The sequence below is a fragment of the Rhinolophus hipposideros genome (genome assembly GCF_964194185.1).
Source record: "Rhinolophus hipposideros genome assembly, chromosome: 20".
NCBI classification, from domain to species: domain Eukaryota; kingdom Metazoa; phylum Chordata; class Mammalia; order Chiroptera; family Rhinolophidae; genus Rhinolophus; species Rhinolophus hipposideros.
The window spans coordinates 17,065,859-17,082,209 of NC_138066.1; the positions used below are offsets into that span (position 1 = coordinate 17,065,859).

At 46.3% G+C, this 16,351-nt stretch overlaps 1 protein-coding gene across 4 annotated transcripts; it reads right to left on the reverse strand.

The window, feature by feature from the left end:
• Nucleotides 1–3,350: 3,350 nt before the first annotated feature.
• On the reverse strand, nt 3,351–16,065 carry PIPOX (pipecolic acid and sarcosine oxidase). Of its 4 annotated transcripts, XM_081028504.1 has the most exons (9): nt 15,727–15,892; nt 14,755–14,895; nt 14,075–14,223; nt 7,475–7,688; nt 7,026–7,208; nt 6,361–6,513; nt 5,832–5,990; nt 5,161–5,236; nt 3,351–4,448 (listed from the first exon to the last, which is right to left on the reverse strand). In XM_081028504.1, exons 1-9 carry the CDS (start codon nt 15,838–15,840, stop codon nt 4,318–4,320), a joined length of 1,320 nt encoding a protein of 439 aa, XP_080884630.1. In that variant the 5' UTR covers nt 15,841–15,892; the 3' UTR covers nt 3,351–4,317. The 4 variants fall into 4 exon arrangements, with proteins under 4 accessions (XP_080884630.1, XP_080884631.1, XP_080884632.1 ...); XM_081028505.1 differs by lacking the exon at nt 14,755–14,895 and having other exon boundaries at nt 15,727–15,928; XM_081028506.1 differs by lacking the exon at nt 5,832–5,990.
• Between the last annotated feature and the right edge of the window lie 286 nt (nt 16,066–16,351).

Consider the following 16,351-nt stretch of genomic DNA (forward strand, 5'->3'; position numbering starts at 1 on the left):
TGAAAGGGGATGCCTGGCCACACTCAAGCAGAAGGGAAGCAGGAAAATAATGTTGGTGGGTCTGTTTGGGCAAATCCTTCAATGTTATTAAACCTTGGGTGTCTTCTGATCCCTTCTACTATGGCTTGTCCTCTCTTTTATGCCTATAAACTCTGTTCCCTACATTGTCTCTTCCCCTCTATGATCCACCCCACCCCACTAAGAAATGCTCAGTTCCCCCGCTTGGGCATTTTGGACCTGTTTCCTTTGGTTTTGGGGGTGTGCAGCATTCCTGGAGGTCCTTGCCTGCCTTCTCGACCTGCAAATTGCCAGTCTCTCCTTATCCAATTCCTGCTTCTCTCCACTCTTCCCTAACCTCATCCCTCCCACACATACCCGTCCTACACTGCACGCCCCTGCCCCTCCTCATACTCTGTTTCTAGGACACACCAGCTTATTTGTAAAGGGCCTCAGCCAGCTCAGGCAAGGTTTGTCAGCATCCCCCACTTGTCCTTTCTCAGCTTCCTCTAGACATTGGTCCCTCCTTTAGTTGTCGCCAGCAGGCTGAATTAGACTGGGTATTTTGGAAGGGGAGCTGCAGCTGGCTGGGGGAGGAGGGTGACATGGAGAGAAGCAGAGGCAGAGGGAACTGTGGGCAGCCATGGAACGAGAGGGAGAGGTTCCCATCACCCTTTCTCCCCAACTTTGCCAACTCAGGAGCTGGCAAGATCTTACACGGATTCCTCTCTGTACCTCATTTTTCTCTCTCACACACACAATACCTTGCTTTACAATTTACCACATTCTCTCACACACATCCAGATACCTGTATGGTGCACTCCCTCTCCTCTAAGTCTGCTCAAATGCCCCTTCCTTGATGAGTCCTATCCTGACCACCATTGGCATGGGCTGCCCCTCCCCCCACATTCTCTATCTTCCTCACCCTGTTCTGTTTTTCTGCAACGTACTTGTCACCTTCTAAAGTACGATATGTAATATATGTATCATTTACATTTCTTCTCTTCACTGGACTGTTAATGCCACAAGAGCAGAGATTTCCATCTGTTTTGTTGATACATCCACGATGCCTGGCACACAGCAGAAGCTCAATAAATATTTGTGTGTTAAATGAATAAATGAATGAATGATCTTATCTGATCCTCACAGACTTAAAGAATTGGTTGAAATACAGGGTTCGGTGACTGTGAGCTTCTGATCACACCATTTTCATTACCAATCAATACATAACTTTGTATTTTGTGTGTGTGTGTGTGTGTGTGTGTGTGTGTGTTTAAAGACACCTTATTTAATATGTATTGTTGATTTGTTCACAATGAACTGGCAGCCAAAAGCACTACACCTGAGGCCTGAATGCTCCATAAGGGACAACACAGCCTTCATGCACTTAGGAACACTAGAGAGCATATCAGCTGCCATTGTAAATATGAAATCACAAAAAGCACAAAAATGCAAAAAAAAAAAAAAAGTGACACTAAACAGACCATGAAAAAAACATTAATGACAGTAGGAGAGCTGAAAACAAGAAACAGCATCTCCTTGTTCAACCTTCGCTGGGAACGTGAGTTATCAGGTGACTGCAATTTGATGGCCACCCTCATACTTCCCGGAATGACCGTGAAAGCACTGCAAGAATTGACATTGGAGGTTACAAATACGTTTTAGCAAGTAGGTGATTTTGCAAAGATGGGCTCTTGAATAATGGGGATATATATTATAACCACTTGGCAACTTTCCTATGTTATTGTTTGTATTTTCTTAATTTGTACAAATTGTTTTTTTAAAGCCTGCTGATTTTGATTGAGATTGCATTGAATCTATGGATCAATTTATGGGTAATTAACATCTTAACAATACTGAGTCGTCTGACTTACGAACAGAGTATCTTTCCTCTTATTTGGTTCTACTTTAATTTCATGGAACAATATTTTCTATTTTTTCATTGTATTTATCTTACATATCTTTTGAAAGATTTACCTCTAACCATTTGGTATTTTTTGATGCTACTATAAGTGGTATTTTTTAAATTTAAATTTCAGAGTGTTCATTGCAATAGAGAGACCAAGAATTGATTTTTGTATATTGATCTTGTATTCTACAATTTAATAAACTCAATTATTCTAAAAAAAAAAAAAAAAGAATTGGTTGACATTATTCCCGTTTTATTTATTTTGGTAAAATATACATAACATAAAATGTACCATTTTAATCATTTTTAAGTGTACAGTTCAGTGGCATTACGTACGTTCACTTAAACCATGTGTGTTTCTGATGTGTTAAACCCTGACGTTGTGAAAGCATCACCACCATCTATCTCCAGATCTTTTTATCTTCCCAAACTGAAACTCTGTGTCCGTTAAACACTCACTCCTCATTCCCCCCTCCCCCAACCCCTGGAAACAACTGTTCTACTTTCTGTGATTCCAATATTTGTCCTTTGGTGTCTGGCTTATTTCACTTAGCATCATGTCTTCAACTTTCATCCATGTTGTAGTAGTATACCCAATTTACATATATGACGATGATGATGATTATTCCCATTTTACAGAGGGTGAAGTTCAGGGACCCACCTCAGAGCACCTAAAAAGCAGACGTGGCATAAGGATGGGATTGGCTGGCTTCTATAATTCCCTGGAGAAATCATTGATAATCCATGTGTCTGGGACTTATAGGCACAGCAGCTGAAGAGTAATTTCCTCTGTGTTTTATTTCCTTTGGGAATATTTTTACTCTTATTCCCATTTCCCACTCTTCCCTGCTCAATGACTCCTAACATTTCCATTGCCACCACCACCCTCTCTCCAGTCCCAGTTTTTCCCTCCCCAAAGCACTTTAATTCCTTTCTCTTGGGTCAAACTGGCCTGGTCTGGAGATCCTCCTGCTTGGGTTTCATCTGAGTGCATTAGCCTTGCTTGAGTTCCTGGTTGCACCCCTCAACCCTCCTCCCACCCCAGGGTAGTTATGAGCCTGTTCCCTTTCAAAGCAATTAGTGCAAGGAGGCCAGCCGACTCGGTGCTAATGCCGTTTCATTAAGTGGGAGCAATCCTAATGATAATAAAATGGCACATTTAACATTCAAACATTGAACAGGGCTTCTAAGAGAGTGTGTCTCTCTTTCTTTCTGGTATAACAGCTCCATCTTCATAAGGACCTGACAATACACCTTAATGAGAGACTGGGGAACTGAGCATCTTTACAGAACTACAGAGAGGATGAGAACCAGAAAAAGAATCCAGAGAAAGAAGGTGCAGTGCATCGAGGGAATAAAGACCCCCAAGAATTCCTAGGGTAATGGATTCTGTGGTGCTGATTTAGACAATTAAGTCTGTAAGAAATGAGGTCACATGGAAAATAACACCAGCACAGACTTTGATGCAATGCTGTTATTTGTTTGTTTATTCAACACATTTTTTCAACAAATATTTATTGTGCACCCAAGATAAGTGAGATTTTATGGGAGTTTGTGATGGAGGGAAAGGAGCTAGTTTTAGGAAAACGAACTCTAAGGGCATCAGTCATCTACAAATAATTTTTTTTTCCTTCTTCTGCCTCCCCCCACCCCACTCTGGTTCAAGCCGTTGTTTCTCAGTCTAATTGTGTAGGACACAGCTCCCTGACCCATGCTGGTATTATGAGCCTTGCGCTCCGTCCCCCCAGGCTGAGGCAGTCGGTCGCAGCTCTCGCCAGCTGCCGGCCACTCACACTGGCCACCGGTCACTCACACTGGCCACCAGCCACTCCTGGCAGCATACGGTATCTCACAGCAGCTTACGCAAACCGGCTGCTCACGGCAGCCCAGCTCCAGGGAGAGCTATTGTTCACAATCTTAGTTGTGGAGGGTGCGGCTCACTGGCCCATGTGGGAATTGAACCGGCAACCTCAGTGTTAGGAGCACGGCACTCTTACCACCTGAGCCACCGGGCCGGCCCAAATCATCTTGTTTATTCTCCCCTGGGCAGCTTTAGTCAATCCCATCCCAAGCTCATCAAATAGCCCAGAGAAGAGAATTTTAACAACTGCTTTGGTCTCTTGAGCCAGTCCTTATGCCCCCTCCTCATTAAGATGTCCATCTCAAAGGTCCTTGCTACTCTGTGATTATAGAATATCTGATTAACCTTCTGGAAGCAAAATAAAAGTCATGGAACTGGGGAGCTGGCCAGGAAAATAAGGTAGATTCAAACATCTGGTGTTTACTGGGGACTCAAGACAGCAGGAGAAAAGGATAATATCCCACAGCCCCTTCTTTCATCAGAGAAGCATTTGCCAGCAGTGGACTTTATTCCTAGCTCCTGTGTACAGAGGGAGGCTGTTAACCAGGGGTCAAAGGTGAGCTTTGCCCAGGCCAGGGAAGCGACTCATTTGAAAAGGTGTCAAGTCATAGTGTGTTGTTAATTTCATGCTTAATTCACACAGGATCTTGCCCACAACAGGGGACAGCTTGAATCCATGCCCTAGAGAAAGGAGAGCAGGGTTGTCAAGCATCCTCAGAAACGGGCTGGGCTCTCTAGAAGTCCCCTCCACAGCCCCCAGATAGGATTAATTCTCTTGGTCATATCCGCAGAGCCAGAAGTTGACCCCCACTATGAGTACCCCTGTGGGGACAGAACCCCAGAAAGCAGTTTCCGGGCTCTCGGCCTCACATAGAAAGGTGCTGGCTCAGGTAGTAAATGACCATCAACTGTGATCAGATGGCCATCAGCTGTGGCTAGTTGGCCGTCAGCTGTATCCAGTGAGCCATTGGCCACTAATATAACTGCCGTGGCTACGCTAGCAGAGGATGGGGGCTAGCGAGAAGATGGGGGCTGGCAAGCGCGGACTGCTGTCAGGATGGCGGGTTGCAGATTATGTAGATCCTGCTTCCTGTGTCTCCAGCCCAGCCACCAGCGAGAAAATATTGGTTTGACTCCCCTATCTATGGCTCCGTGGGTGTTCCTTTTTGGCCTCACCATGTCCTGTGTTCTTATGTGGGGAGCGGGACCAGAGGCCCCGCCGGACGCCCCACGTGACAACGCCTTTTCTCTGATTGCCTTGCCCAGGCCCTTATATACTCAGTGTCTAGGCTTTGGCCCCCATCTGGCCAGCTAAGAGCATGGAAAACACCACATTGCCTGGCAGAGAGGTAGGTCAGCTTTAAGGCACCCCAACTCCCCTTCTTGGGCTCACCAGAGAATCCAGCACCAATGACAATGTTGTCGTACTTTGGGTGTCGATCAAGAATGAAGTGCTCATCAGGGGTGTTCTAGAAAGAAACAATCACACCTGTGTCATTGGACGATAGAGGGAGGAGGCACTGCATACAGGCACAGAAGGGAGGGGACCCAGCTGGATCTCTTTCCAGAAAGAATGGGAGTGTGGCACAAGAATGCTCTCCGCATGCCAGTGCCCTCTTTGGATATGCCAGTCTTTCTCATTTGTCCATCTGCCTCTCTTCTTGCACAGAGCTATGAACACAGTAGGTGCTCAGTTGATGCGTGTAAACTGACTTAGCCAAGATGCCTCAGGCCCTGGTGACATCTGTCTCTTCTCTTTGTCCCTAAGGCCTGCTCAACTAGAATGTGTTGCCAAAAAAATCTCTTAAAGCTCTTCTGGGAATCATAGTGAAGGACAGCCAGGCATAAGCCTAGTTTTCTAATGAAAAGGAATGTGAATGACATCTAATGGGCCGTTTGTGGTAGAGGTGAACCGACCCACAGAAATGAATTCGTTTGTTTCAAGTCTCATGCTAATGTCAGGGGCCAAATAGAGTTGGGCCTGAGCAGTGCAAGGCCTGTCTGTCTCTTTCCCTTGTTCTTCAGGGCTGTGAGAGGGCCTGGCCCAGCTGCCCACACCTTTACCGTGTACATGCAGTGTTCCATAATGGCAGGCTCGGGGTGTAGGTCAGGTAAGTGATCTCTGACAAAGCGGCTCAGGATTTGGACGTCTTGGATGTCTGAGAATGCTGTGGGGCAGTCCCGCTCCTCAGGCTCTGCATTGTTGCCGTGGTGATAGCAGACCTTTCTCCCAATCAGAACAGTGTAAGCTGTGAGGGCCGACCTTCCCCCACACCCACTCAGCCCAGGGCAGGCTTGTACACAGAACGACCCCCATCCATCACCCCAGCCTTCCCCAGTCCTGACTGATACTGCTTGTTGCCACATGAGGTTGCCTAGCTGTCAGGTCCCCGGCTAACCCTCTCTTTGCAAAGGAAGGCCTCCCTTTGCTGGGCCTCAGGACAGCTGAGGGTCTTGCGTTGCAAGTAGCAAATAGTGAAGTAGATCCCTACGGCTGCTCACTGGGGTCTGAAGGTGTCTGTTCGGGGAAGTTAGAGCAGCTGCCCCAAATCTGTGTGAGCCCCGACTAGCCTTCTCTCAGCCTTTCACTTACCTTCATCAACCCTGGGTATTCTCTGGAGGGCAGACCATAGATGTGGTGGGGAGCTAGGCTGAGGCCCAGGCCCAGGAAGCATGGAAAGGCCTGGGACACACCATAGCTTCCAGGAACCTTCTCTCTCCAGTAACACACGTTGATCCGCAGGGTCTTGAAACAGGGAGAGAAAGTGGAAGATGAAGGGGGAAAGTCATGGAACTCTTAAACACAATAAGAGCAGTTTCTTCTTGGGTCTTGTAGCCTTTCATTACAAGACCAGATGCCCTGCTTAACTCATCCATCCTTTTTCACCAATTTTTCATGTCATTTACATGTTACATTATGTCATGATGCACAAAAATCTCTGAATCTCTGTCTCTCCTCCCATCCTTAGTCTTCTCCCGTAACTCCACCTAGCCTTTCTTCTTTCTCTCCAGGAACTAACAAAACCTCACGTATATTGAGTGCTTACTATAGGCCAGGCCATCACCTAAGGGATTTATGTATATCATTTTATTTAATTCTCCAATAGCCCTACGCCCCATTTTACAGGTTATAAAACTGAGGCTCAGTGAGGTGAACGAATTTGCCCAAAGTTGTCCACTGGCAAGTGGCAGATCCAGGACTCAAACTTGAGACCATCTGACTCCAAGGCTTCTTTTCCAGCTCCCAGCTCCCCTTACCTGGAGAGGCAGCTCAATTCCCAGGGGACGGAGAAGCTGGTTAGTCCAAGGACCTGCCGTGATGACCAAGTTCTTGGCTTGGTAGCTCTTGGAGGTAGTTTTCACTGAGACCAATGGCCCTGGTTTTATCTCTACCACCTTCTCTCCATCATGCACTATGCCTCCCAGCTGTCGAATTGCATCCTAAAAGGGCAGATGCAGGGAAGGATAAATGGTTATATTTATGGTTCACCCTGGTGGACAAAGAGTTCTTCAGTTAGGGCAGAGTCTAGACCTCCTCTCCCATATTGACAAGGCTTAGTGGGGTATATAAAACTGCCCTGCCCAAAGGTCAAGACTAAAGCCGGCATGCAAAGACCCTCATCCCACATGGGGATCAGGGGATGGCTGGTTGGGACCCAGGATGCCCAGACCAGGAGTGGCATTTCCCCAATGCTGCACAGCATCACCTGGAGTGCTCTGAGGGCCTTGTCTGCATAGAGAACTCCTCCGGATTTGTCCAAGAGTCCCACTTCTCCCCTGGCCAACCGAATATTGGGAAAACGTTGCTTCAGTTCCTCAGATGAAAGACACTGGTGTTCTACCCGCTGCCTAGACAACGTAGCCTGGATTGTCTTTAATTCTGGATTCTCCTTCCTTCCCAGCAGCAGTAGTCCAGTCTGCCTGTTTAAAGAAAAAAAGGTGGGGGAGGGTTAATCTCCCTCATTCTTCAGCAAGGGTCCCAGGACCAGGCATCAAGAAGAGTCCCAGATGGGGTGGCCGGTTAGCTCAGTTGGTTAGAGGACGGTGCTGTTAACAACAAGGTTGCCTGTTCGATCCCCACATGGGCCATTGTGAGCTGCGCCCTCCACAACTAGATTGAAACAACGACTTGACTTGGAGCTGATGGGTCCTGGAAAAACACCCGTAAATAAAGTTTTAAAAAAAAAATTAAAGAAGAAAAAGAAAAAGAAGAGTCCCAGCCTCACATGCAAACAACAGGTAAAGTCATCTCGATTCTGTCGTAAGGGTCCCAGTATTATTGAGCTGGCTTCCAGCCCATTCCCAAGTCTGCTCTTGGCTCTCACTACTCATAGGTTTGCTTGTCCTCCATCCCTCTTCTCAGGATCCATCCTGCTCTTGAGAGCAGAGATCCTAAGGGCTCTTTTATCACCATACCTAGAAAGTGGTAGGTATTCAATGAGTTTGATATGATTTCTTCGCCTTCCTCCTGTCCTCTGACTCCATTCAGTACTTTCATCTCTATTCTTTACCCTCTCCCCCCATTTTACCCCCTGCTGTTTCTTTTCCCTGTCCCTTTTCTTGGCATGTAATGTTTTGTCCTGTTCTGCCTCCCGGTTCCTTTCCAGAGCTGCCTGTTTTGTGGATGGGTCCTAAATTGGGAGTCTTGCTCTGGGTCCAGTCCTGGCATTCCCTGTGTGACCTTTCTCTAGTTGCTCATTGCTCCAGGCCCAGTCTCCTCCTCTGTAACACGTCTGTTGGATTATTGGTGGTTCCACACCCAGGTGGTACCATCCCCGGCCCAGGAGCATGTGGAAATGGCGTGGGCCATTCTTTTTAGTTGTCACAATCCCCTGGGGTTGCCATTCACATTTAGTGGGCAGGGACCAGGGATGTTAAACCTGCAATGCTCAGGACAATCCCAACCAAATGCCGAATAACTCTCATGCAGAAACAAGTAGATGGTCTCTTGGGGTTCCAGCAATTAATTCAGTGATTCTATGATTCTTATACCCCTCTCTATGCTTCTTACTCCCTAAGGGAGTGAAAGCTGTTTCTCTTTAATGCTTTCTGTCTCTCCGTCACAAGAGACCGGAGCTCCCTTTTTATGGAAACTGATCTAAACAATGGCAGGGTCACTTTGGCCCTTGGAACCATTTCTGTCATCCCTCTTAGTTTCAGCAGCTGTAGTTGCCAGCATCAGCCTGGTACATCCCCCAGGTACTGCATATAAAGCTCGTAATAGCCTATAATGGAGTCTCATGGATATTACATGCTTCCAAATCCCACATTATCTGGTTGGGGGGATTAAAGAGAAGATTGGGAGGAGGGAGGGACACAGCGGGCCCCGGGGCTGGTGTCAGTACACAGAGGCACGCAGCGTGCCCAATTCATTTGCCATGGCCCCCGCCTACCCAGCATTCACCACTGGTGAGAAAGCAATGAGTGCCTCTGCCTCTTTAAAGCTCAGCAGAGGAAAGATGCTGGAGAAATCCCCACCAGCCAGCAGAAAGTCTTTTCCTGTGGCCCCCGAAAAAACTTCAGATTGGTTCTCAGTTTATGAAAACTTGCCTAGTAAACTTCTTGCTCAACAATGTAAATAAGAAGTCACCCAAGTGTATGTTTTTGAACCCTTTTTACCCAATGAGGTTGTGGCTGGGTAGAATTTTGGGAAAGACCTGGCTTAACCCTCACCTTAGCAGTCATTTTGTCAGATACCTGGCTGGGAAATTCCAGTGCAGCATATTTTAACCCTGCCTGCATATACCAGCCTTGGTCTCTCATATGCTCTGAAATTTAGATGTTTTCCCTTCTTCCTTTCCTTCCTCCCTTCCTTCTTTCCTTCGTTCCTCCCTTCCTTCCTCCTTCCTTCTTTCCTCCTTCCTTCTTTCCTTCCTTCCTTTCTTCCTTTCCTCCTTCTCTGAAATAAAAACTCTTACAGGAATGTACTGTATGGGGAAACTGAACTCTTGCCAAGACACAGGCAAATCTGTCAAATTATGAAATGCTGAGTGACGTTCTCATTCCCGAGTCATTCTGCGGTGGATGAAGCGGGAGCTCCCCTTCCCAAGGAGTAATCAGCAAGCTGATTCTGCCGGTGAATGTAATTGTGCCGATCGTAATCATTTTGCTTCAGCTCTCTGCCCCTTGTGGCATTTATTTCTTAGCTCAGATATTGATCTAACAGTGGGAAATTTTCCATCTGAATTTGCGACGCTGGACCCTCCCCTAGTCCGAAGATGTGTTTGGGAAATTCTCATTTTCCGTGGATCACAGCTGAGCTATTTGGCCTGAGGGAAACCATGCACTGCTGGAGAAATGCCTTGGATTGGAGAGAGATTTTTGACCATTATGAGCAAATCGGAAATAAATGTAAAACACTGCCTGGAAATGCAAAGGCCTGTCATTATGGGAGATAGGTGAGAAACTCCTGTGGGAAATGCTTAGAGAATTGGAAATCAGTCAATCAAAACCGGGATTGGAGAATGGGTCTTTTCCCCCCAATATGAAGATAGATAACTTCCATGGGCATATTGAAAAATCATTTAAGTGCTTATTTTCTTAATGGTTTTTCTTAGATCCCAATAAACAGACTATTCATTCTCCATCAATTTCTCACTCCTGTGCTCTTGGCTTCCCTCTCTTCTTCTTCTGCTCAGGTCTAGGCTACAAAATTTGGGGAGGAGAAGGGTAAGAAAGGATAAGGTCATCGCAGGAAAAAGAAATGCCCAAAAAATGACTGGTCAGGGCTTGTCTAGAAGGAAGCACCTAGAGGTGAGGCTGGGTGGTCGGGGAACCCTGGGAAGCATGCCGCTCCTAACTCTCAGCAGAATGCAGAGCATTTGGTATGGATTGTGCCTTCATCAAAAATTCCTCCCAAGGGTCTTTATTGATGCTATGGCCCAACTAAAGCCACAGACATGATGTAGGGAGTTAGTGATTAGGGATTGCCACTAGTTGCTATAGCAGAACAGGAAGCAGGATGAATTGGGAGAGTCAGACAGCTCTCCCTGCATCTGCCATCTCCCATCCCAGGCTCCGGCTTTCCCCTCTCCAGGTTAAAAGTGCCAGGCAAGCCAGCTCTCAGAGTCACCTTGGGAAAGGGACTCCAATAGAGCCTTGGTAATGGCTGCTGTCTTTGTTAGTTCTGGAGGAGCTCTTGGCGTTTCATCTTCTGCTCAGTGGGCCGAGGTGGAATTGGTTAACAAAGACCGCTCCAGGGAGGGGCTGTGGCTGACAAGCCAGACACTTCGCAGACACAGGAAGCAGCAGCTGCGGAGGGGGCCACCAGGTTCTGCCAGCAGCTGTACTGCCTACGGCTGTGATCTTGTCTGATATTGTCAGCTAAGCAGGGGCAGTCTGGGTCAGGAGCTAGATAGTAGGACTCAAAGGGAAAAGGCGGGGCAGGACGGAGAGGGACCACAGAGCTGGGATTTGCTGTTGCTATCAGCGGCCTGGCTCTACACATCACAGAAGAGTCAGACCTTGTGATCTGACACATGTGTCACAGTCTGTTCCCAAAATATATGCAAATATCCTGAGCTCACCCATGTTTAGTATGCCACTGTCACAGGAAGCAGCAGAACAGAATAAAGAGAATAGGGCAACCACCTTACCTACCAACTCCTGAAGGTGTTATTTTTTTCAATCATCATCAAATAACATTAAGTAAATACATTCATATCTATCAGTTACATTATGATACTATGCTGGTTCTTCCAGATGAACCTAAGAGAAGAAGGACCACAAAGAGGGTGAATCATTTAGACAATCAGAATTAAGAACAAAATCTAAAAGAACTGGAATGGGAAGCATCTGTTCTGTGTCCCTGCTAAGTAAAAGAACCAAATCAATTAGTGTGCCTGAGTAAATTAGCTCAGCCATAAGAAAACTTAATAATAACATTATTATTATTATTATTATTATTATTATTATACAACACCTAGCACTCTATAGGACTTAAAGGTTTTTCAAAGTACATTCACTTTCCTCTTCCTTTTTTGTAACAGAGGCTGGAAGGCATCAGAATGGTCTTTTAAGAAGGGCAAAAAAAAGGGCTATGATAAGTCCCTCTCTTTAAATGTATAGTAGTAGTCTTCTAACCGGGGATCACTTACCCATGAACTTGTTTGGAGTCAGGGGGTACACAAAGTAACCAGTTGGTGGTATATTTGAAACCAGGGGGCCAGCAAACTAAGACCCAGGGACTAAATCAGGTCTGACACTTGTTTTCGTCTGTCGCACAAGCCAAGATGGATTCTATATTTTTAAATGGTTGATAAAAAGCAAAAGAAGGCTATTTCGTGACATGAAAATGATATAAAATGATATAAAATTTCCAGGTCCATAAATAAAGTTTTATTGGAACACAGCCATGCTCATTTGTTTACATATTATCTGTGGCTGCTTTTACACTGCAGTGGCAGAGTTGAGTAATTGGCAGAGTTGCAGAGTTGCAACAGAGACCATATGGCCTGCAAAGCCTAAAATACTTACTATGTGGCCATTTACAGAAAAAGTTTGCCAAGCCCTGCTCTGGACTAAGAGTATAGGAATTCTGTGATTTTGCACTAATGGATGAAGGCCCTGATGACTCGGTAGCAACCCTCTGATAAAGTTGTTCAGAGAATTATGAGTTAACATGTATCAAGTACTTTTAAAACAACCTTAGTTTTTTTACTATAAGCACTAAATATGTGGTAACGATGATGATGATGATAATGATGATGATGATGATGGTCAGGTACTAACTATTCTAAGCCCTTCACATACTTATCCTCACAATAGCCCCATGAAATAGATAGTATTACACCTGCTTTACAAATGAGAAAACTGAGTCTTACAGAGGTTAAACAATTTGCTCCCAACCACACAGTTAAATGTGTCAGAGCTGATATGTAACAGGCTTGTCTGGTTCCAAATTCCTGTCCTCCTGCCAAAGAGGAAGATTGCGAACATATGAGAATCTCATTCCCAAGGGTCCCTTTCCCTCTCTCCCTCTCCAGCAGCCATTCCCCTTGATGTCTATGGTTGTTGCGTTCCATCTGTCTCCTCCCGCCTTTCTTCCTCCCATGTTCAATGGAGATAGGACACAGCTAACCCAAAATAGGTAGAAGGAACTGCCATTTATTGAAAGAGACTAGGCACTGTGCAAAGCATTTCATAAGGCTCGTTTGATCCTCACAAAATCCTATGAGAGAAAAAAATGAGACACAGAGAGGTACAGAAATTTTCCAAGGTCACACAGCTGGTAAGAGGTAGAGCACAAAGGCAAATTCAAGCCTGTCTGTCTCTAGAATCATCTTCCAACTGAAGATTCCAGACTCTCTTCTAACATCTCTGTTAGTCACCTCCTTGCCTGCTGGGAAGAAGTATGCCCTCCAAGGCCTCTCATTCTTTTAGCACAAGAATCTCAGCAGTATTCACAGATGGCTGACAGAAAGGGGTCCCTTTGCCAGGCCACACCTCAGCAAGACATGCTCTTTTATTTGGGTGCTGGGTGCATTAGCTGCTTCTGGAATAAATCTGTAATTAGCTGCCCTAGCTTTATTTGCATAATGGATTTCACTTTGTTCTTAAGTTAATGGTGTTTTTGCAACAGAACAGTAACCTCTTGGTTCCTGGCCATTAAAATAACTGCCACCCTGGAGGGTAGAGCTGTAGTTTTGTAGGAAGTTCAGTTAAGAGCCACAGAGAAGATGGGAGGGCAAGTAGGGTGGGTGGTTAAAGTTCTCTCTGCATCACAGTTGTCTGCCTTCTTCCCCATGAGTGTTTGAAAGGTCAGTGAGGAGGGGGTTCTTAAGGGTTAGAGAAAGCCACGGGGGCAACAGGGAAAGAGCTGCAAGCTCACCTATGGCAAGTAATGGGGTCTGAGGAGCACCCCTATTTGGTTCCTGTGGGAGGAGGTATTCAGAGAGAATAAAATGGATTTGTAGGGGCCACTCTGGGAGTTGGGAGCTGAACTCAGCATGAAAGGTAGGAATACTAGTAGCAATACAAAGAATCAACACAGTAACCTCCTTTCTATATCAATCCCTGCCCTAAAAGAATCTCAGGTGACTCCACAGAAATATAGATACAACCTCTGCTAGCCTTGAACACATGGCCTGAACCCGGTCCTAGAAGTCAGAAGCTGGCAGGAGCCTGCTGGACCTGTGGGGCAATTATCATGACAGTGAGCAGAATGCTTCTAGGCATCCGGCACCCCCCTTAGGTGCCCTCTGTGTCCCTCTACTGCATTTCTAGTGTTCGTGGTGCTGCCCCTCACTACTAGAAGCACCTGCAGGTGCCAGGCCCCATGACTCAAGAAATTCCTCCCCCACTCCCACCTGTGTAATTGGGTTCCAGCCTCTTGCTCTAGCTGGGCCCATATCTGGTAGCACTCATCCATCATCTGGGTATAAAAGTCTTCAGGGTATGCCCTTCGGATTATCCGGCTCTGCCCATGGGAGCTTCCTCTGGAATGTGGTAGGAAGAACTAGAAGTGGGGAACAAGAGAGACAACAGACACGGTTACCCCTTGCACGGCCCTCCCCCCTTTAGGAAACAGTTCATCAGGTGCTGTCAACCAAAAGCACTTATTCTTCAGATGTTTCCGCACATTCTCCCTGAAGGACCAAGTTCCTGAGCTGACTATCAGAATAGAAGTTCTTCAGTAGCCCTAACTCAGCTTCCTTTTTAGGGAACATCATTCACATCCCAAAGTCTCTCTATTCGTTTGTCTTCAGTCATCCTGCTGTTACCCCATCCCCCTCAGACACATAGAGAAGCAGAATTAGAAAGAATCTTTGAGATCATTTGAGTCAAGCCCCTCATTTTATGGACAAGAAAACTGATGCTGACTTTCCGTGGCTTCAGATCACTCAGGACAAGGAAACCACTTGGGATTTAGCAAAAGTGGAGAATTTCTTGCAGGGCTGAACCAAGCGTCCCTCAGGCTTTAAGAAAACTGATAGAAAGGTTTCTAACCAACCCAACACACTACCAAGAAGAATAAACCCAGACTAACCTGGATAGCTGTAGGAAGCGTGGGAGGGTAGACACCTTTGAAGGTGGGCTGAGTGGGCCTCTCTTGGGAAGGACCCTGTGGATGTACTGGGTTCCCTCCTACTGTGCAGGGGTCACAGTAGACTGCACTGCCTGGGGTCACCTTTTATACAAGGAAAAATAAGACCTAAGTCTTATTTCCTGTGTATCAAATAAAGGGGCTGTTATTATCTGGCGGCAGAAAAAACTGAAGCCTCTGTTGGGTTCCAGGGTGAGAGTCCAGGAATCTGTAGGAAAGAATCCCACCTCTGAAGCTGACAATCAGGCTTTGCCTCTAGGCAACATTGTCTGTACTTAAGATGACCCAAAAACTCAGAGACACAGACAATAGTTTAGTGGTTACCAGAGGGTAAAGGGGGTAGAGGATGGGTGATTAGGGTAAGGGGGATCAAATATATGGTGATGGAAGAAGAACTGACTCTGGGTGGTGAACACACAATAGGATTTATAGATGATGTAATACAGAATTGTACACCTGAAATCTATGTAATTTTACTAACAATTGTCACCCCAATAAATAAATAAATAATTAAAAAATTAAAAAATTAAAACTAAATAAAATAAAATGAAAAATAAAAAAAAAGATGACCCAAAGCAGAATTGATTTTTTTCTGGGCCAGATCCACCATTTTGGCACAGAAGAGAATGAGTGGCAAGAAGGAAGAGAACAGGGCCTGGAACATTTCTTGGACAAGGGCAGGAACTGGAGGCAGTAGAAGGAGGACATGTGCCTAGAAACCCAATATGGGTCTTAGGGAGGGTGGAACTTCCTTTTCATTGTCATGAAACACACCGTACAGCTAAGCTACCGATTGCAGTTTCTGACGACCTGGCCCTTTGGCCTCACCCCTCTAGTCTGCCAGCTCTGGAAACCCCTCTCTAGGGGACAAGAAACAGACACCCTGAGGTCAGGAATGCAGAGGAGACACAGTACCTGCTCCAGCAGGAGGACCCTCTTCCCGTGTTTGGCCAGGTGGTAGGCAGTGAAGCAGCCCTGGATACCTGCCCCGATCACAATGGCATCACAGAGATCGTTCTGAGCAGCCATGAAGCCCACTGAGTCAGCCCTATAACCACAGACCCCATACACAAAGGAGAAGGCAAGCAAAGGAGGCGCTGGGCTGAAGGAGGAGGAGTAGGACAAAGTCCAGCCTGGCCAGCATTCCCACAATCCCCTGGGGCCATGCCCTTCTCTCTGCTCCTTCCTCCCCCCAAGCCTGGCACAGGGCTGAGCTCCCGCCTCCTCCGCAGAGCAGAGCTGATTTGTGAGGTTTAGCCCAGCTCAGCTGCCAGCCTCACCCTTACATCCCTCTAGTTTTCTATTCTTGGCTCAATTATTGTCATGCAAATGCTCTCCTTCCTATGCCACCTTCCTGTCTCATTATGATCTTTGTCTCTGGGACTTCGGCCCTGGAATTTCAATGCCTCCTAGACCAAGCTGGGCACCAGGAATGCTGCCTCTCTCTACTGGCTTCCCTCTCTTCAGCCTGGTTTTCTTTGGAGATTCTAGAGGGCCGAGCTAAGAACTTGGCATTATATTCAGGAAAAGGTCCACCTCT